Here is a 19,686-nt window from a genome sequence, read left to right on the forward strand (position 1 = left end):
TGCTCAGAACGCTGCCACCTCTTCCAGGGCCAGTGTCTGACGGGGTCCCGGTGCTCAGAACGCTGCCACCTCCTCAAGGGACAGTGTCTGACGGGGTCCCGGTGCTCAGAACGCTGCCACCTCCTCCAGGCTCAGCTCCGCTCCGCCCCTCACTCGCAGCACGTGGATGCCGGAGTTGGAGCTGGCGCAGAGCAGGGTGCGGCTGTCGCAGGCGGCCAGCGAGGCCAGCGGGCCCGAGCCCTCGAGGCACAGCGTGGCCAGGCAGGCTGCAAGGGAAGGACAAGGGAGGGAGGCTGGGCTGGCTGGGATGGGGCAGGGCCACACCAACCTCCCAGCTCCAGGCTCCGCTCGCCTCAGGTGGGTGAGTGCTGCCTGCATCCACACTTGAACACCCTGGGGTGTGCCCCTGGTACAGAGAATCACCCTGTGCACTGCCCAGTCAGGCCGTGGCTTACAGGGATCCACACTGGGCTCAGGCTCTGCCCCTTCCTGGGAGGGGAAGCAGGGCTGGATGGACCTACAGCCCCCACTGGGCAGAGCTGCAGGATGTGCCTGGAGCCATTTCCAACATCCCTTTTTCTCCCAAATTTCTCACAGTTCTCCTAAGGACTGTGCTACACTCACCACACAGTTTTGATGAATCTCCAACAGGGAAAGAGAAATAAGATTTACTCAGGAGCCTTTCTGTTTGTTATTAAACTCCCTGAGACAGTTTGTGCAGAGACCCCAGGGCCAGGCTGAGCTGCAAACAGAGCTGCCCTTGGCCTGGAGCCTCTCCTGTGACCTGCACCCTTCCAGAGCAGCTGGATCATGGCTCACCCAGCTGGGAAGGCAAGAGGATCAAAGCTGCTGCCAGCCCACAGCCAACCTGGGTGCACAGGAAAGGAACAGATAAGGGAACAGAAGGTCCTTCTCTGCAGGAGAGCCTCAGGTTTCTATTTTCATCCCATCTTAAATGAGTTCCCTTAGAGAGGGGCTTAGCCCTGGGGAGTGTCTAATGCTGTGAAGCTGAACAGCTCCCAGGAGGTCTGCCTGCAGCACAAGGGTTACTGAGAACCTGCTGCCATGGCAGGGCTTGGCAGGCAAACAAACCCCTTTGTGTCCAACTCGGGAGGGACTCGCCCTCACCACCAGGTTCAACCCCAAAATGCCCACGATTCCTCTTCAGGAGGACAACCAAAATGAGGGTGTTGGCTGACCAGCCCTCTGTTCTCCAGTACAAATTCTATTCCTTACACCTTTCTACTTGTACCTGCAGAAATCTCTGGAGTTCCCCTGCTCTTTTTTTCTTTTTATAATTTGTCCTTTCATGGCTTAACTCTGATGTACCTTTAAAAGTTCTCTGGTAATTCTTCCTTTTAGCTGAGAGAAGATCCCTGTAATCTGAGACATGCAGCTCCTTCATGTTTGTTGAGCCCTGGGTTTGCTCCGGGCATTTCTCCACCCTGCCCTGCAGGCTCGGAGTGAACTCCAGAGATTGCAGAGTCACCCTGCCCAGCACCACGAGGAGACAGAACTGGGGAAGGTGGGTTTGTTATCCAGGAGGAAGGAGCAGAGTGGGCAGGAGCCTCCCCTACCTGCAGTGCCTTGGTCCCAGAGCTTCACTGTGCTGTCGCTGGAGGATGTGGCAATGCTGGGGGCGAGCGTGGGGCCCTGGGGCAGGAAGACACACGAGGTGGTGGTCTGGAAATGCCCTTTGTACTCACACACCCGGCCCCTGGTCTGCCTCAGGTCCCAGAGCTGCAGAAACAGGCAGGGGTAGAGCCCCAGGGAGTTGTTTTACCGAGACAGGAAGGTGGGTTGGGATAAAAGGCTACTGCCCTTCATGCTCACAGTCTGGAGAACATCAAAGCCCAAAGGATTTTCAACAGGTGACTGAGGACATGGCCACACCCATTACAGCCAACAAGCTAAGACTGTGCAGGCAGATAAGAAGTGCCCAGCCTGCTCCCATCCTCAGCCCTGCCCACCCTGGGATGGGATAGTTTCATCCTCTTGATCCTCACACAAAGGGCTGAAAATCTGCAGGACTGAATCCCTGGTTTGGAAACACCTGAAGCAAAGGATTCCTTACAAGATTTCTGCAAGAACCTTGTGTTCCTCAATGGCATCCATTGTTTTTTCCCTGTGAGTTTTACTGAAATGAAATGAAATTCCAGACTGGTTTGGGGTGGAAGGAACCTTAAAGAAGCTTCAAGAGTTTCAACTCACAGATGCCACTCACTAGATCAGGATGCTCCAAGCCCCATCCAACCTGGCCTTGGACACTTCCAGGGATGGGGCAAATCCCAGAGGTTTAATCAGGAGGATCAACTGCTGCCATTCCCCAAGCAAAACTTCCCAAAGGGACAGGCAGGAGGACACCAAGGCCAAGGCAGTGGGAGCACTCAGACCCTTGTGCAGCTCTCCGTGTGTGCCATGGACGTGGGAGGGCAGGGAGCAGAGCCCAGGGCTGGCTGCCTTGAGCAGTGCTGTGCTGCTCTCCCTGCGTGCCATGGGGTGGGAGGGGATGGAGGAGGAGCCCAGGGCTGCCCGGGGCACTCACGGTGGCCTCGGCGCCGTGGCCGCCGGAGCCGCTGCTGCTGCTGAGGCAGTACCGCCCGTCCTGGCTCACGTCGCAGCACGTCTGGATGTGCTGCTTGGCTGGGAACGTGTGGGCCACCTGCAGCTGCCGGCTGTCCCACACCCTGCAGGGAACAGCAGGGGGACCCTGAGGCATCATCACCACCGTGGCTTCCCTCTGAGCCCTCCTGCACACCCCGGCTGTGCCCACAGCTGCTCCCAAGCTCTCCCTGCATTTATCCGTGCTGCATCGCTCTCCAGCTCTCTTTCTCACAAATTCTCCTTTTCACCTGCAGTCACCACCCAGTGCTGCTCCCAGCCCGTCCCTGGCTGCAGGTCACACTCCAAGGCCCAGGTGAGCTGGCAGGTGACTTTTAGCCACACCAGCAGGGGTCACGACAACCAACCCCCACAACAGCCTCGGGCTGTACCTCCCTGCTCTCTGGCCACAGGGAGAATTTACCTGGTAGTTTTAAATTTACCTGGTGGTTTTATCCTCTGAGGTCTGGATGACATAAGGCTCCCCAGGAACCCAGCACAGGTGTGTGACCTGTGGAAAGGGAAGGATGAGCAGGAGCCACCTCTGTGTGCAGCCCAGGCTGTGCCTGCCTGAGGATGGAACCACTGAGCTCCCATCCTGTCCCTCCTCCTGCGGGGTTGGGAGCTGGAAGTGTTGGATGAGGACATTTTCTGCTCCTCTGCCAGGTCTAGTCCCAGTGGTGATGGAGGCTGGGAGGTGGCAGCAGCAGGACACAGAGCCATGGGAGCAGGGACAGCACAGGCACCAGGGCTGGCACCCACCCCAGCTCTGGGCTGGTACAGGAGGGAATGCAGCCCCACTGCACAGGCCTTGTTCAGCCAGGAGAAAAGGAGACCCAGGGGGATCTTCTGGCCCTCCACAACTCCCTGACAGGGGGTGCAGACAGGTAGGGGTCAGGTTTGGCTCCCAGGGAACAAGCAATAAGAAGAAATTGCCTCAGGTTGTGCCAAAGGAGATTTAGATTGGATACTGGGGAAAATTTCTTTGCTGAAAGGGTGGTTAGGCATTGGCACAGGCTGCCCAGGGCAATGGAGTGACCATCCCTGGAGGGATTTAAAAGCCATGCTGATGTGGCACTTGGGGACATGAGTTAGTGGTGGCCGTGGCAGTGCTGGGGGAATGGCTGAACTCTGTCTCAGAGGTCTTTTCCAACCTCAGTGATTCCATGACTCTGTGTGCTTCCAAACAGCTCTGAGTTAGAGCATTGATAAATTGCCACAAGTCCCTTGGTACCTTTGTGCTCCTGGGTTTGTTGTTACCTGGAGAAGAATAAACAGCCTCAAGCTGAGCCTGCCCAGGTGCACAGTGTCCCAAGGGCTCCCTTTGGCACCAAGCTCCCAGAAAATCCTCTCTGCACAGCCCCACATGTGAAATAACAATGTAGGCAGGGAGGGGGGATGGATGATGGGATGGGATTGGAGGAACCAGCAGATCCTACCAGGTTCCTGGAGATTGCAGCTCTGCCCAGACACTCCCCGGTCTCAGTGTCCCACTTGCACACGGTGTTGTCCCGGGAGCCCGTGCACAGCTGGGAGGCGTCTGCAACCACAATTAACATCAAAAACAGGGCAGGAAACACTGTCAGTCAGTCCCTGGGGACTGGGAGTGTAATGTCCCTCACCTGGGCTCACAGCCAGCCCAGTAACAACCAGGTCATGTCCTGGGAAGTGCTGCCTTGGCCCCTCAGTCCCGTGAAGCTCCCACATCATCACTGTCTTGTCCCGGGACGCGCTGAAGACTCTGCTGGAGTCGAGGGCTGAGGTGACCTGCCAAGGGCAGAAGGAGAAGCTGCTCATCCTCACACCCAGCTCACAGGGAGAGGAAAACTCTGCTGCTGTCCTGCCACAGCTCAACACAGGCAGGAACATGACTCCCAAAGTCTGGCCTCCCAACTCTGTCCCGTATCCCCTCAGAGCCAGGGATGGTGCATGGGTGCTCTCAGGTCTTGTTCTTAGGAACCATTCCTTTTATAGGAAAAATGTCCTTGCAAACCCACGTGAGCCCAGTGCACAGCTGTTTTGAGCACTGAGGTGAACAAAAAGCCCCCTTTGTCTTTGCAGTACCCACTGGGGCTGTCCCCTGTGGAGGTGCACTGGCCACACCACACACAGCTACAGCCCCTCTGCTCTCCAGAAACCTGCTTGGCTTTATCATCCCAATTCCAGAAAGGAAATGAAAGCCCTGCTATTCCCAGAATATTCCAGCTATGGCACATGGCATGGGTATTCCCAGAATGTCTCAGCCAGGCATGGCTGATTTGTGGAATAATGTCAGGTCTAGCAGAATGAGGCCTGAAGAAAAGTGAATGGCATCTCTGCATCAAAAGCTTGACCTCATAATTTATCCTGAGCTTCTGCTATACAATCTCTTGGAGGGGAAGACAAGCTCACATCCAGACCTCCTGCAGCCCTGTTTATTCTGAATGCAACACTCCATGCTGCTTCCAAAAGTACCTGTTGGGACCTTGGGAAAAACCTAACGTGTTCTGATCACAGAATCATGAATCATTAAGTTTGGAAAAGACCTTTAAGGTCATCCAGCTCAACCATCCCCAGCTGGACACCAGGAATACCCTGATCCCACCTTTCTTGGAGCACAAACCAGTGCTCCATCACCCCTGGCTCCCCAGCTCTCACCTTGGTGACCTCGCGCTCGTGGCCGGTGAAGCGGCGCAGGGCAGCCCCAGACCTCCAGCTGGACACAGCCACACTCTGCAGGGACAGGGACAGGGGTCAGCACAGAGCAGGGCAGGGAGGACAATCACACCAAGGCTTGTGCACAGTCCACAGCACAGAGAACAGGCTCCTCTGGTTTTCAGCTCCTACAGCACGTACAGCTGTCCTTAAAGGCAGGTGATGTCAGAGTCAGTTGGCGATCCCAAGCCTGGGTGGGAGGATTTGATGTGATATGAGCTCTGGAGAGGTTACAAAATTTGATTCCATGTGCTTCAGGGTGTGCCCTCACCCTAAGCTCATTTTTCCTTTCTAAATTCAGGCACCGACACAGCCACCATCCACGGAAATGTTCAAAGCTCACATTCCAACCTTACTTGTGAAGCTGTTGATGTATTATCCTGTCCCAGGGGATACCTCACCTTATCCCTTCCTCCTGACACGCACAGGTCTGGTTTGAGGGCAGCCACAGAGGTGACAGCATCAGTGTGAGCAGGGCTGTGCTGCCAGGAGGCACCAGCAGGTCCCGTCTGTCCCACGGAGCCCTCGGCCCTGCAGAGGGACAGGGACAGCAGTGGGAGTGCAGGGGCTGGAGGAGAGGTCAGGTGCCATCCCCTGGCACCTCCTGACACGACAACATCTGTCTTGGAAAGCCAGACAGAGGCTGTGAGTGAGATGGAGCAGACCTATCCCAGCTCCAGAGCTGCTGAATATTTAATTGTCCCTCACTCTGTGCTGGTGCAAAGAAAAGAGATTTTGACCTCACCAGCCTCCACAGTCCTCACATGGGTCAGGCTCTGCTGCTCTTTGCTGTGACACCTCCCAGGCCATGAGTCCCCCCCACTGCCACCCTGTGCTGCTCTCCAGGCACAGAACCCTCTCCCTGCTGCCAGGAACCGAAATATTTCATCTTGGCCATGAAGGGTGGTGACAGGCTCTGAGGACACAACAAAACTGTTTGGGTATTTGGAGCTGTTGCCCTTCAGAGCTCTGCCTCAGCCATCACAGAGCACAACCACTGCCATGGTTTTGTGCTTTGCCATTCCTGTGAGTGACACTTGGGATTTCAGCCCCCCAAAGAAGCTGAGCAGACTTTAAAAGTGAGGATTAGAAATGAAAATCTGGTTCAAACATCCAATAATGAAACTTTGTGCTCTCTTCCCTCTCACACCTGGTTTATTAACAAGACCTGATCTCCCAGCGTTGCTTTACCTGTATTTGGTGGTGTTGAAGCTGATTTTACTCTGCAGTTTCCCCATTGTTCTGGCAACCAGTGGTGGGTGTCACATCAGCACCCGGGGCACCTGCTGTGGGGACAGGACCTGTGGGTGAGGGGACAGGGCACCACCAGGGATCCAGAGGGGTTTCTGTTTGTCACACATACAGGATAAGGTGCTGGTAATGTATTATCTACATCCTAACTCCATTCAGATTAAGGAGAAAACCTCAAAGAAGGGACATCTGGAGGTCCTGAGTGGAACCTTTAGATTAGAGCAGAGCCAGCAGCAGGGTGAGCTCACTGGGACCTCACACTGAGCTTAGAAATGCCCAAGCTCGGTGAGGCCACAACAGACATGGAGCTGCTGCCTGGCACTCTTTACACCTCCTGTTGCTCCTGGATCTGGTCTGGACTTCCACACATCCTGGAGATCCCAGTGTTTGGCTTGGAGAAGGCAAACACCTTCAGACTGAAGCTGTGCAGCAACAGGTGGGACCAAGTGCAGGCACAGGCAGCCCCAGCTCAAGTGAGGCAGCCTGGCAATGCTTGAAGTGATTCTTTCCATGAGCTGAGGAACACTTTGGGAAGAGTTTCCACGTCCATACACCAGTTCCAGGCATGGCAAGAGCATGTGGATAACCCAGATGCACTCAGCCAACAGCTGCTGGCCAGGCTGGGGCCAGGCTGGTCCCTGCCCAGAGGGGACAGCACAGGCAGAGCCTGCAGACCCAGCCAGGTGAGGAGCAGCACCTCCCCCAGGTCCCCACAGAGCCAGCAGAAAGCAGTCTCAGTGACAGTGAATTGTCACAGACAATAACTGCCTGCAGCTTAGCTCAAGGCACACTAATTGGATTTAGTCTGCTGGTATGCCCATCTTCCACGGCTGCAGCATTTTGCTAATCAAAATCAGGGACACAAAACCCAATCTGCTTTTTTTCAGCAAAAAACTGCTTGAAGGTTCTGCCCACAACAAAAAAAAAAAAAAGTGAAAACCAAATCCTGGAAGCACTGAGCAAAAGGTTTCTACAAAATTCCCTTTCTAATTTTACCCTGACATCCTTTGTGATTAGCAATTAGTAATACCCAGTTAATCTCCTGCTGTTCTGTCCATGAGTTTGCATGTTCCAAAGATGTGAGGAATGATCAATCTCACAACTGAGGGGCTGTGTTAATTTGGCAATTTATTCTTACAATCAGACTGAGTGCCCCAATCATTTCAGTCCATCAGGAATGTGATTTTTCTCTGACAGTGGGAGAAGTCTGGAAGTTGGAAAACAAGACTCTAGGAAAAGCTGAGGGGGGAATTCTGAGTTTTTAATGATGGTTACTGTTTCCAACCAGCAGCTAGTTCATGTTCATCCCTACCTGCACATCCACTCACAGGGAGCTGCCCAAGGCCAGGGGAGGCTGCAGGGAAGGTGGGAGCCTTGTCCTGTGTCTCACTGTTCTCCTGCCTCTTCCTCACTGCAAGAAAGAGCAGATTTCTCTGCATCCTGGATGAGAACAGAGTTCAGGCAGGATGTTAATCCAAGGTTTTGCTGTCTTTATCCCAACACACGTTTATCCATCAGCTGCTCCACCACAAAGCTCTAAAAACTCAGGGATCCTACAACAACTGATCCACACCAAGCTTCACCTCCAGCAGCCTGAGTTTCATGCTGGAGGATGCCCTTATCCTCCCTTCCCTCCAAATCCATCACTTGACACAAATCAAATGCATTTTTTGCTGAATTGCTTTAGAAAAATAAGCCATGCCGCTGCCTCCACCTGTCCAGGCTCTGCAGTGAAACCTGTGCCCTGGGATAAGGAATGTCAACAACCACAGCAGCAGCAGCACAGGGACCCCAGAGGAGCTGCCCCATCCTCATGGGGGAATAAGCATCCCTTCGAGGAGAGTGTTTGGCTTTGGGGAGAATGGGAGTGTCGGTCTGACTGAACCCAGAATGTTCCTGGGTTCCTGGGGCTGGGTGTGACCCGCAGTGGTGCTGGCAGGTCTCTGTGGATGGGGGTGACCCTGTGGGGTTAAATGGGAACATCCTGGGTCTCTATGGATGGGGGTGGCCTTGTCAGGGTCAGTGGGAGCATCCTGGGTCCCCTGTGATGGGGGTGTTTCTGTGGGGTTAAATGGGAGCATCCTGGGTCCCTTGGGGTGGGGGTGTCCCTGTGGGGTTAAATGGGAGCATTCCGGCTCCCTGTGGTGGGGGTATCCCTGTGATGGAGGTGTCCCTGTGGGGTTCGACGGAAGCATTCTGGGTCCTTGTGGTGGGGGTGTCCCTGTAGGATTAAATAGGAGCATTCTGGGTTTCTATGGATGGGGGTGTCCCTGTGGAGTTCGATGGGAGCATTCTGGATCCCTATGATGGGGGTGTCCCTGTGATGGGGGTGACCCTGAGGGGTTCAATGGGAGCATTCCGAGGGAGCCCCTCAAGTGCCATGTGCCGCTGGCAGGGGCGAGGCGGGGCAGCCCTCGTGAAAGGTTTGTGAGGAAAGGTTTGTGAAGAGCCGCGTCCCTGCGCTGGGGCAGCCCTGCGGCCCGGCCCGGCCCGGCCCCGCCGCGCACTCACCCTCAGTCACCCTCAGCAGCCCCGGCGCCGTCCCGCCCGTGCCGCCGCCCGCTGCCGGCTCCCGGCGGGGCCGGGCCGGGGCGGAGCCGAGCCGGGAGCGCTGAGCGCGGCCGGGCGGGGCCGCCGCCCCCGCGGCAGGTGCGGGCACAGCATGGCCCGGGCCGAGCGGCTGCGGGTGAGCGCCGGGGACCCCGGGCCGGGCCGGCTGAGGGGAGCGCGGGGCTGGGCTGGGCTGGGCGGGGCAGAGGGGCCGTGCGGCGCTGGGGAGTTCCGGCGGGACGGGGGGTCCGGGCGGGCGTGCGGGGAGTGTAAGGGCTCCTGGGGGGGTACGAGCGTCCCTGGGGGAATATGGGGCTCCCTGGGGGGATATGGGGCTCGCTGGGTGTGTATGGGGGTCCCAGTGGGGGTCCCAGTGGGGGTATGGGGCCACAGGGATCCCTGACGGGGTGGGAGGTGCCGGACGGGATGTGGGGTTCCTGGGCTGTGTGGGGCCGCGGGTGTCCCAGACCGGGTGTGGGGTCCCTGGCAAGGTGTGTGGGGCCGCGGGGGAGCCTGGCAGGGTGTGGGGTTTCTGGGGCTGTGTGGGGCCGCGGGGGTCCCTGGCAGGGTGTGGGGTCCCTGAGGGTGTGTGGGGCTGTGGGGGTCACACCTGGCACGGTGTGAGGCCGCGGGGGTCCCTGGGGTGTGTGGAGGTCCCTGGCAGGGCGTGGGGCCATGCCGGTGGTTCCCATGGGGAGCTGGGTGCTCTGAAGGAGCCCCTGGCGGGTGTGGAATCACCCAAGGATGGGAACGGGCGCTCTGCGAGGGGCTCCCGGCAGTGTGGGAGCTGTGGGGCCCTGGCGGGTGTGGGGCTGTTCGGGGTCCCCCGTGGCGATGGGGGCTCTCTGTGGGGTGGTGCAGGGCACGGGGCGGGTGTGGGTGTGGGCTCGGGGCCCCGTCCAGCCCCGCAGCCATCCCCGCGCTGCTCCGCGCCCCAGAACAAGCTCGTGGAGCGCTGCGAGCGGATCCAGCTGCAGAGCGCGGCCATCGCCCGGCACGTGGACGAGGTGCTGCCAGCCAAAGACCAGGACGTCCAGGTGAGTCCCGGGGCTGGCCCTGCCTGCTCCCTGCTCGCCGTTCCCGGAAGGGATGCTCAGCTCCCGGGGGAATGTGGCTGTGGAATGGAATGCCAGGGTGTGCCTGGAATTCCTGCTTCATTTGCCTAGAAAATGTGCACAGACAGTGGTGTGAGGGTACAACAATCAAACATCTTACTAGGATCAGTGCCTTAGAATTCCTAGGTTTATTTTATTTGTTCCTTGTTGCCATTGAGGATGAGGACAAAGGACAGTGATAGAATCATAGAATCCCAGACTGGTTTGAGTTGGAAGGAACCTTAAAAACTACTGTTTCAACCCTCAACTATAGGCAGGGGCACATCCCAGTAAGCCAGGTTGCTCCAAGTTCCATCCAGCCTGGCCTTGGACACTTGCAGGGGCAGCCACAGCTTCTCTGGGCACCCTGTGCACCTCACCACCCTTGCAAGGAAAATTGCTTCCCAATATCCTCTGGCTGTGGGAAGCCAATCCCTCTTAGTCCTGTCTCTCCAGGCTCTTGTCCCAAGTCCCTCTCCAGCTGTCCTGGAGCCCCTTTAGGCACTGGAAGGGGCTGTAAGTTCTCCCTGGCATCCTTCCTTCAGGCTGAGCACCCCAGCTGTCTCAGCCTGTTCTGTTTCTCACCCAGAGTGAATCTCTGGAGATTTGCTGAGGACAGAACTTTGTGCCTGTACCGGGGCTGGCTGAGGAGGCAGTGGGCAGGTTTGGGCTGATGTGGTGCCGTGGGCTCAGTTTACAGACTATCACCAATGGCTGAGCCCCAGGGGCACAGGCAGAGCTGCTGGGGCTGCTCTCAGGGCTGGGGCAGGGCTGATGCCCCCGGGGCTGGGGCAGGGCTGATGCCCCCGGGGCTGGGGCTGCCCCCGGGGCTGGGGCAGGGCTGATGTCCCCGGGGCTGGGGCAGGGCTGATGTCCCCGGGGCTGGGACAGGGCTGATGTCCCCGGGGCTGGGGCAGGGCTGATGCCCCCGGGGCTGGGACAGGGCTGATGTCTCGCTGTGTCCTTGCCTGGCAGAGCGCGGCCAGCGCGGCGCGGGAGCTGGTGGTGCAGAGGCTGCTCCTGGTGGGCAAGGCCTGCGAGAACGAGGAGCAGCGGCTGCTGGAGAGGGTGCACGCCGAGGAGGAGAGGGCACACCAGAGCATCCTCACCCAGCAGGTGCACTGGACAGAGGCTCTGCACAAGCTGGGTGCCCTCCGCACCTACCTGGTGGACATGATCACCAGCCTGGATGACCAGGGCCTGCTGGTGAGTGCTGTGAGTGAGGCAGCCCAGAGCTGACCTGCACATCGTGTTCTGGGACTTGAATGCAGAGTTCAGCAGCTGCTGTGCTGCCAGCAGGGAGGCAGAGGTGGGCAGGACATCAAGAATTCACAGAATTCACAGGTGAAGGATCACACTCAGAAATCACAAAGAATCACTGGGTTGAAGAGACCTTGAAGATCATTGAGTCCAACCCATGCCCTAACACCTCAACTAAACCCTGGCACCCAGTGCCACATCCAGGCTTTTTGTTAAACACACCCAGGGATGGGGATTCCACCACATCCCCAGGCTGGCCATTTGCAGACATTTTTCAGGTCTGGCTCATGGAACCTCCTTGACCTGATCCTGATAAACCCCTGTGGTTTCTGGTGGTTCCTGGAGCATCTGCTCTGCCTGATCCTGCTCTTGCTTGCAGTGAGGTCCAGAACCACCCACGTTCAGGTCTCCAAGCTCTGGGCTTGTAGTTGCCCTTAGGCTGGACAGCCAGGACAGCTCTGGGTTGTGAGCTACTCTTACAACAGTTGTGCCATCAGTTTTCTAGTGTCTGGTTTAATCAAAACTGACCCTTGGGAACACCTGCAGCTCTTCTGGAAAGTCCCCTGTGTTGCCTGGCTTAGCCCTGTTAGGGAGATTTGTCATGCAGAGCAGCCTGTGCTTCCCCTTGCTCAGTTCCTTCTCTGGTTATTGAATCTTCTGGGTTCACCCAAGTGATTCCTCTCATTTTAGATGTGAGCAGGACCTCTGCCTTGCCACCACCATGCTCAGCCTCTGCTTCCCACGTGTAAATTTGTCAGGAGAGGAGAAGCAGTTTGGCTTGGAAAACAGACCCAATCCCATGGAAAGAGGGCAGATGCTCCTTTGGTGGGAAAGGCAGTTCCTATCCTGTAGCTGCACCATAAAGAGGAGAGGTTGGAGAGCTGGATCCATCACTGCCTGTGGCAGAGAGCAGCCACACCCTCAGTTTCTCCTTTGGAAGGGAATTAGGGGTTCATGTGTTCTCCACCCTGGGCTGTCAGTGTTGGTACTTGTGCCTATCTGGAATCAGCACATGGCATGCCACAGGAAAGCTGAAGGCATGCAGAGTGCACTGCTTGGGTTTGAGCAGGGATCAGGTATTTCCTTATCACTCTGCTTTACCTTGAGAGTGCCTCATGGCCAGCAGGTACAGAAACAAGGGGACTGACCATGAGGTCACCTGACTCTTGGCTTTGTCCCTCTGCAGCCTCCCTCCTTTGCTGGAAGCCCTGGGGTTGTTTGCTGGGAGCACAGGCTGTTCCTGCAGCCTGCCCTGGTGGGGTGGGGACAGAGAGGGAACAGCAGGCAGTGTCCCAGCCACACGTGCAATGTGTTGCCTTCAGCCATTCCCACTCATTTTCAGAGTTGGGAATGCTGCAAGTGAAGAAAATGGATGTTGGATGCTCCTGCTGCTGCCCAGGGCTGGGGTTGGGGTGAGGGGTGGCTTCTCTGGGTCAGGAAGGGGAACACTGCTCCCCAGGTCCTGGGCTTGCTGTGTTTGGGGTGTCTTCTGTGGGGGTTTAAGCTCTGATGACTCTTTCTCTCCTTGTCCCCAGCGTGCAGAACAAGAGATCTTCGAGAGGTCAGTACCTGGCTGCTCCTGCTCCTTTCCCTGCTCCTGCTCCACACCTGCCATGTGCAGCCGCTCCTGTGCTGTGTGCCATGACTCAGACACCCCATGACACCTCTTTTATCCCTCGTGCTGCTTTTGTTGTGGATAAAAGCACAGAGATGTCAGCGTGGCCTCTTATCTCTGCTCCTTGTGCTGTGCTGCACCTGGACATGCTCCATGTGCTCTCCCAGATCAGCAGTCCTTGCTTATGGGAGAACTTCTGCAGCTCCTCAGGAAACCCCAGGGCTTGCTGGGGGATGGAGCAGGCCTGTGCCAGGCTGTTGGCAGCAGCTGGGATGGTCTCTGCTCCATGTAGGGGGTGGCTGGCACAGCATCTGCCCAGCTCTGCATGGGCAGGGAGAGCCAGCTGCAGGTCCCAGTGTCCCCAACAGCCCTATCAGTGACACTGGGCTGCCGTTCCTGAGGAAGCACCTTGGTGGTGGTGGTTTTTATTAATCTATTTCATTTGATTTGAGTCATTTATTTCTGTGGCTGCTGTGAGGATGCTGCCCAGAGCACCTGTTGGGGGTATTTGTGCCTGTGGAGAGTATGGAATGTGCCCCAGCACATCCCCAGCAGCTGTGCCACAGCCTGTCCTCACAACCAGGAGTTCTGCAGGCCACAGGAGCCAGCAAAGCCCTGGCTCTGTGCTGGGTGGAACCTGCTGTCCTGGCTTGCTCTGTGTCCAGACTGTGGGGCTGTGGCAATGGAGGGAAATCTGATTCTCTGCCTGTTCATTGTGCTCCCCTGTACCCTGATGGCTGCTCACAGACACATTTATTTACCCTGTGTCTGCTGAGTGAGGAGCTGTTGGCTCAGGTTGCTGGGATGTGTTTTACAACACTGCAGCCCTTTCACCAGGAACTGTGGGCAGAGCCAACCCAAAGTATCACTGGGGGTGAGAGCTGGCCCAGACACCCCTGCTGTGGTCTCTGCAGCCAGAGCTCCTCTTTAACCTCTGCCATACCTCCTTGTAATCTTTTAAACGCCTTCCAGCACAATAAATCATTGTATTTTGAAACAGCTCCTCTTTTCCTTTGCTAGGACAGAGCTGGCAGAGGGAATCTTGGAGCCCCAGGAGTCCTTGAAGTTAAACTTTAATCAGAACTGTGTTCAGAGTCCACTGCTGCATCGACTGTGGGCCTGTGCTGTGCTCTGCTGCCTCACAGGTCAGTGCCTTGCTCAGATCTCTCATGCTCCAGGGATTCCTGCATCCTCTCTTGTGTTGTGCCCACAGAAGCTCCCTGGTGCTGTGTCCAAACTTCCTCACCCTGTGTCCAAACTTCCTCACCCTGTGTCCAAACTTCCTCACTCTGTGTCCTGCCCCTCTGCTCTCCTAGCCCTTGTTTCTCGGAGCCCATTCAGGGAGGCAGCAGCAGCTGTGGCAGATGTAGGGGGTGGCTCCAAGCACTTGTGGCTCCAGGAAGAACTGGAGTTTGAAAAGATTGTGTGTACTATCAGCTCTGTGTGGTTTCTTTTGCTGTTTCCTGAGTCTCTGGGTGACAGCAGTGAAGCTGATGCTGCTGTGGGAATCTCTGGCACAGAAATCTCTGTTCACAACGTTTAGCACTGGGCTGCTGGGGACTTTGAGAGGGTGATTTCATCTGGGGGGTGTCTGTGATGCTGCCCAGTGCAGGGGCAGTGAGTAGATGGAGCAGTGTTCTGATCACAGGCTGAGGTGGTGGCTGTGCATGAGCTGCTGGTTCTGGAGGTGTTTGTGCTCTGGCTCAGCTGAGGCTGCACTGGAGGCATTGGCCGGGCCACTGACAGGCTCTGGGACTGGTTTACCTGGTTGGTGCTGGCTGTGTTAAGCAGGGAAAGACTTTTTTCCTCTGGCTGTGATGTGCTTGAATGGCTGGTTGTGAAATGTTTGCTTTTACTCTGGTTTCATTCTGTTGTTAGAGTATTTCAAATGCACTTTTTGTTTCTCAGAGATGGCAGTATCCTTCATAATTTGCCTTGTGAACAATCCCTAGCGTGTTTTTCCAAAGCTGCTGTACAAACTTCTGATTTCTGCTCGTCTTGCTGTGATTTTGATGAGCTATTTTCAGTTTTTCCCTGTTTCCAGGCCCATCTCCAAACTCTGCCCTTCAGGCTTTTATTGCTGTCATGGTTTTAAGTATTAGCTTGAGAGTCTGTGCCTATCAAGCAGTACCATCATGTGTTTATCTGCTGCAAACTCTGGTGTTGCTTTCCCTTTGTGATTAATTTCCCTCTTTGGGATCTGTGAGTGCTGGCAGTTGAGGAAAGTGTCCCTGCAGGGGTTGGCACTAGGTGATCTTTAGGGTCCCTTCCAGCCCAAATCACTCTGTGATTCTGTGCCAGTCCCTGCAGTTGTGCATTGATAGTGTCACAGAATTCTGTGCCAGCCCCTGCAGTGGTGCCTTGACAGTGTCACAGAATCCCAGAATTGTTCAGGTTGGAAAAGACCTCTAAGACCATCCAGTCCAACCTGTGATCACCATCTTGTCACCCAGCCCAGAGCACTGACTGCCAGGTCCAGCTGTGCCTTGGCCACCTCCAGGGATGGTCATTCCACCACCTCCCTGGGCAGTCCCTTCCAGTATTTAACAGCCCATTCAGTGAAGAAATTCTTCAAGCAGCTTCTTGAATCAGTCAAGCAGCTTCTCAATGTTCAGAGCTGTGGAGTGAAGCAGGAAGCCTTTCCCTAATTTCCTTTGCTGGGACAGAATTTTTGTAAGGATTCCTCTCCCAACAGTATCCTTGTGAAATGTAATGACTTTAGGGCATTTGATTCTTGTGGTGGGTGTGCTGATGCACTTATTACACAGGAATTTCATTCTCTTTGGGGTTTTTTTGAGTGTGTGGTTACATTTCACATGTCATTACTGCATGCTGAGGATGCCTGGTGTATCCTTGTGGATCTCATCAGTCACCAGGCCACTCTGGACTAAGCCTTAGAGATTTAATATTAAACAGCAGTGGTCTGAGCTTGTCTTAAGACTCAGTAATGTGAAATGTCACTCTGTGGTCCTTTCTCCCAAAAGCAAGTGAGCAGGTGGCTGTCTTGTTTATGAAAACAGAAAATTCCAAGCCTTGATGGCTCGCTCCATAACCTCTAAAGTACTTGGAAAGCAGCTGCAAAAGGGCCTCTATGTCACTCTCAAAAATAAACATCATTCCTTTGATGCCTTCACCTGGCATCCAGCCTTCTGCATCACTTCTGTTTGGGGTTGGCAGCTTCTTCCTTGCACCACAGGGTGATGTAAATCTCCTGGCACCGTTTTGGGAGGGATCTCAGTTCATGGGAACTTGGATTTTTAACAGCAGCCAGATGTGCTGCAGCTCACACAAATGTGCTTTCCAGAGCTGTTAACCATGGGAATTTATTGTCCCAGCACCCCTCATGTCCCAAGGCCACCCTGATGGATACAGGACACAGAGAAAATAGTGGAGTCATTCATCAGAATTATACGTGAAAATCCAGCTTTAATCATGACAAAACACTTGTGTGAGGGGCAGAATTTGCTGATCTGAATTCCTGTGCTGTTGCTTTACCTGCACTTCCCCTCCCTCAGATGCTCCCCTGGAACTGCAGCTCCACAGCAGAGCAGGGTGGGTGTCACTGGGGTGGTGTTTCCCCACATGGACCAGCAGGATGCAGCCCTAGGTCAGCTGTGTGTGACACAACACGAGGTTTGGTGCCCTCCTTCTGCCAGAGGAAGCTAAAGTCTGGTGCTGCTGTGTTTTCTATGAATTCAGAGCAGCTCTGGCTTCCTGGAAAGCCACCCTGCACAGCAGCAGCAGCGTGGGCAGCCCAGAGCCCTGTGGAGAGCTCAGCCTTGGCTGCTGTGTGGGGAAATAAATCATCAGATGAATGAGGCTGGCAGCTCCTGCTGAAGGAAGTGCTGGCTTCAGCTCCTCTTTGGGCTCACTCTTGCTTGCAATAACTCCTGCCTAACGTGCACAGGTGCATGGCACTGATTTGCAAAGGGATAATTCAGCCTCTGTTCGTCTGCCAGGGAGCACCTGGGCAGGTGCAGCCTGAGGGAACCCTGGAGCATTGCTGGTGGTGTTTGCTACTGGAGGGATTCTGACCTGGGTCCTGGAGCAGGCTGGGCTCTGGGATGACCCTGTTGAGGTCATCCTTTGGTTCTTTAAGGTTCTCATCATGCTGTGCTCTGGATGCTGAGCAGAGGGTGTTGGGCAATGGCTGGCACTGCCATGATGGGGTAGAGCTGCTGGCAGGGATGGCAGAGCCACTGAGTCACCCCTCCAGCCCTCTTTCCATGGTGGTTTAAGACCTAAAATGAATAAAGTGAGGGTGGGGGAAGGCAGGGCAAAGAAGGGCACCTGCTGGAAGGACCTGGGTCTCCTCAAGAGCAGGTGAGTCTGCTGAGCATCAGCCTCACCCCTGCTTCACCAATTTAGAGACTGAGGGACACACTTCTGCAGTTCCACAGCTGCACACCACAGAGGGGTCTCAGGGGGAGCATGCAGCCATGGCAGGGCACCATGATCTCAGAGATCTTTTCCAATCTCTACAGTCCTGTGCTTCCATGACTTTGAAGTGGTACAGACCCACAGTGGGTGCTGTGTCCTCTGGCCAGCCTGGGCTGCTTCTGGCTGGGTTTGTGCAGCTGGGCACCTCTTCTTTCACAGCTAAGCCAGACCCAGTCACAGCCATGCTCAGCTCTAAGACTGGTGCCAGCTCCCAGCACCTCAGGGCGGGTTGATCAACACCTGGGGCTTTGTAGCAGGAAAGAGATTTCCCTGCCAGGCCCTCTCCAGTCCTGTTTTTCCAGCTTTGCAGGTTTTCTGCACACAGCCCTCCCAGGCTTGCCAGGCTCTCAGCTTTCCTGGCTGGGGGAGGAGCAGCCAGGCCCTGCTCACCCACCGTGGGGGTGGGAAAGGACAGGAGCTAGGTTTGGATCTCTCCCAAAAGTGGGGTGAGCCAAAGCTGCTAAGTTCTGTTCTGTGGGAGTCAGGCCAGGGTCAGAGGAAGATGAGCAAGCTGGAGAGGTGTCTGGTGAGTCTGGGCTTTGGTGAGTCTCTGCCTTGTGGCCCTGGCTGAGAGGAGAAGCTGTGGCACCCAGCCTGAGCCCAGCACTGTCACCCCCAGGAGCAGTGTATGAGGAGAGGGTGCTTGTGCTTGTGTTTCTCACAGCCATGACTACCTCAGGTGCTTCAGGTGGTGGCCACTGCATCAGTGCTCATCACGTGGCTTCTCTTGCAGGCTCACAGGAGATTCACATCGATGAGAAAACCCTGAGCCCCCACCTCAGCCTGTCAGAAGACAAGAGAACCCTGACCTTCAGCCCCAAGAAAGCAAAGGTGGACTCGGGCTGCCCCGAGCGGTTTGACCACTGGCCCAACGCTTTGGCCACTGCCCCTTTCCACTCGGGGGTGTGTGCCTGGAAGGTCAGCGTGGAGCAGAGCTGTGCCTACAAGCTGGGAGTGTGCTACAGCTCCGTGCCCAGGAAGGGCTCTGCCAACGAAGGCCGCCTGGGCTTCAACGCCGCCTCCTGGGTGTTCTCACGCTATGACAAAGAATTCCGGTTCCTGCACGCGGGGCAGCCCCAGCCCGTGGAGCTGATCAAGGCCCCCGCAGAGATCGGGGTCCTGCTGGACTTTGCAGGGGGGGAGCTGCTCTTCTACGACCCCGACTCCTGCGCCATCCTCTTCTCCCACCGGCAGCCCTTCCTGGAGCCCGTGTTCCCTGTCTTTGCCGTGGCACACCAGAGCATCTCGCTGGGCCCCCGTGTGTGACTGTGTGTGCAGTGCCCGGGGGAAGGGAGCTGGGGCAGGGCTGGGGGCTGTGTCCAGGGCCCTTCAGACAACACCTGCCTTCACACTACACCTGTCCTCCTGTGTTCTCTGCAGCTTTCCTCTCGTCCCACAGCCTACACCCTGTGCTGGGGTGAGGGGTCTGGCAATGCCTGCATGGCCAGCTGCTCCTAGGTGAATTGTGTGCTTTCTGCCCCACCAAAGGCAGCTTTCCAGTCTGCTGGTGGGCTGGAAAAAAGAGGAGAAATAGTGAGAGATATTTGTGGAGAAGTGGCAGGGAGGAGGCCCATGGAAAGGGACACAGTGTGCTCTACAACTCCTTGGCAGAGGGAGGAGCCAGGGAGGGTCAGGCTCTGCTCCCAAGCAACACAAGAGGAAATGGCTTCAAGGTGTGCCAGGAGAGGTTCAGGTTGGATTGTGGAGAAAATTCCTTCTCTGGAACGGTGGTCAGGCCCTGGCACGGGCTGCCCAAGGCAGTGATGGAGTCACCAACCCTGGAGGGGTTTAAAAGGCATTATGGATGTGGCACTTGATGACATGGTTTAATGGTGGCCTAGGCAGTGTTGGGAGAACAGCTGGACTCCATCCTCGAGGTGTTTTCCAACCTAAATTAATCTATGATTCCCTGACTGGGACACAGCTGGAGACACTTTTGGGAGGAGCTACCCCACTGCAGAGCAGGGACAGCACAGGGGGCTGTCCCCTGTGGGGGAACCATGCTGGCACAGGGGCACTGCTCAGGGGCTGTGGCCATGTCCAGGCAGAGGAATGAGCAAAGACCAGCAGAAAGAAGCCAAAACTGAGTGTCCCAAGGCAGTGGGGTTTGAGTGTAACGTGGTGTAAACATGGGGAGCTGATGGCAGCAGGCAGGGAGGAAGGAGAGGTGTAGGCCTGGAG

At 56.0% G+C, this 19,686-nt stretch overlaps 2 protein-coding genes across 2 annotated transcripts; one reads left to right on the forward strand and one right to left on the reverse strand.

The window, feature by feature from the left end:
• Nucleotides 1–85: 85 nt before the first annotated feature.
• On the reverse strand, nt 86–6,533 carry WDR31 (WD repeat domain 31). The gene is made up of 9 exons (XM_058818433.1): nt 6,487–6,533; nt 5,697–5,826; nt 5,239–5,313; nt 4,224–4,368; nt 4,041–4,141; nt 3,045–3,112; nt 2,546–2,687; nt 1,578–1,740; nt 86–266 (listed from the first exon to the last, which is right to left on the reverse strand). Exons 1-9 carry the CDS (start codon nt 6,531–6,533, stop codon nt 106–108), a joined length of 1,032 nt encoding a protein of 343 aa, XP_058674416.1. The 3' UTR covers nt 86–105.
• Nucleotides 6,534–9,188: 2,655 nt separating this feature from the next.
• On the forward strand, nt 9,189–18,823 carry BSPRY (B-box and SPRY domain containing). Its single transcript, XM_058818416.1, has 6 exons — nt 9,189–9,232; nt 10,035–10,133; nt 11,166–11,396; nt 12,986–13,011; nt 14,086–14,210; nt 18,239–18,823. The coding sequence occupies exons 1-6, from the start codon at nt 9,209–9,211 to the stop codon at nt 18,769–18,771; spliced, it is 1,038 nt and encodes a 345-aa protein (XP_058674399.1). The 5' UTR covers nt 9,189–9,208; the 3' UTR covers nt 18,772–18,823.
• Nucleotides 18,824–19,686: the final 863 nt, after the last annotated feature.

The sequence above is a fragment of the Ammospiza caudacuta genome, chromosome 21 (assembly GCF_027887145.1).
Source record: "Ammospiza caudacuta isolate bAmmCau1 chromosome 21, bAmmCau1.pri, whole genome shotgun sequence".
In the NCBI taxonomy this organism is placed as follows: Eukaryota; Metazoa; Chordata; class Aves; order Passeriformes; family Passerellidae; genus Ammospiza; species Ammospiza caudacuta.

Bases quoted from the DNA above. Each gene is read 5' to 3' on its own strand.
- WDR31 (XM_058818433.1), bottom strand. From the start codon at position 6,533: ATGGGGAAACTGCAGAGTAAAATCAGCTTCAACACCACCAAATACAG. The intron at 5,827-6,486 runs GTAAAGCAACGC...GTCCCTCTGCAG, and splicing joins TTCAACACCACCAAATACAG to GGCCGAGGGCTCCGTGGGAC. The intron at 5,314-5,696 runs GTGAGGTATCCC...CTGTCCCTGCAG, and splicing joins TGTCAGGAGGAAGGGATAAG to AGTGTGGCTGTGTCCAGCTG.
- BSPRY (XM_058818416.1), top strand. From the start codon at position 9,209: ATGGCCCGGGCCGAGCGGCTGCGG. The intron at 11,397-12,985 runs GTGAGTGCTGTG...CCTTGTCCCCAG, and splicing joins TGGATGACCAGGGCCTGCTG to CGTGCAGAACAAGAGATCTT. The intron at 14,211-18,238 runs GTCAGTGCCTTG...CTTCTCTTGCAG, and splicing joins TGTGCTCTGCTGCCTCACAG to GCTCACAGGAGATTCACATC.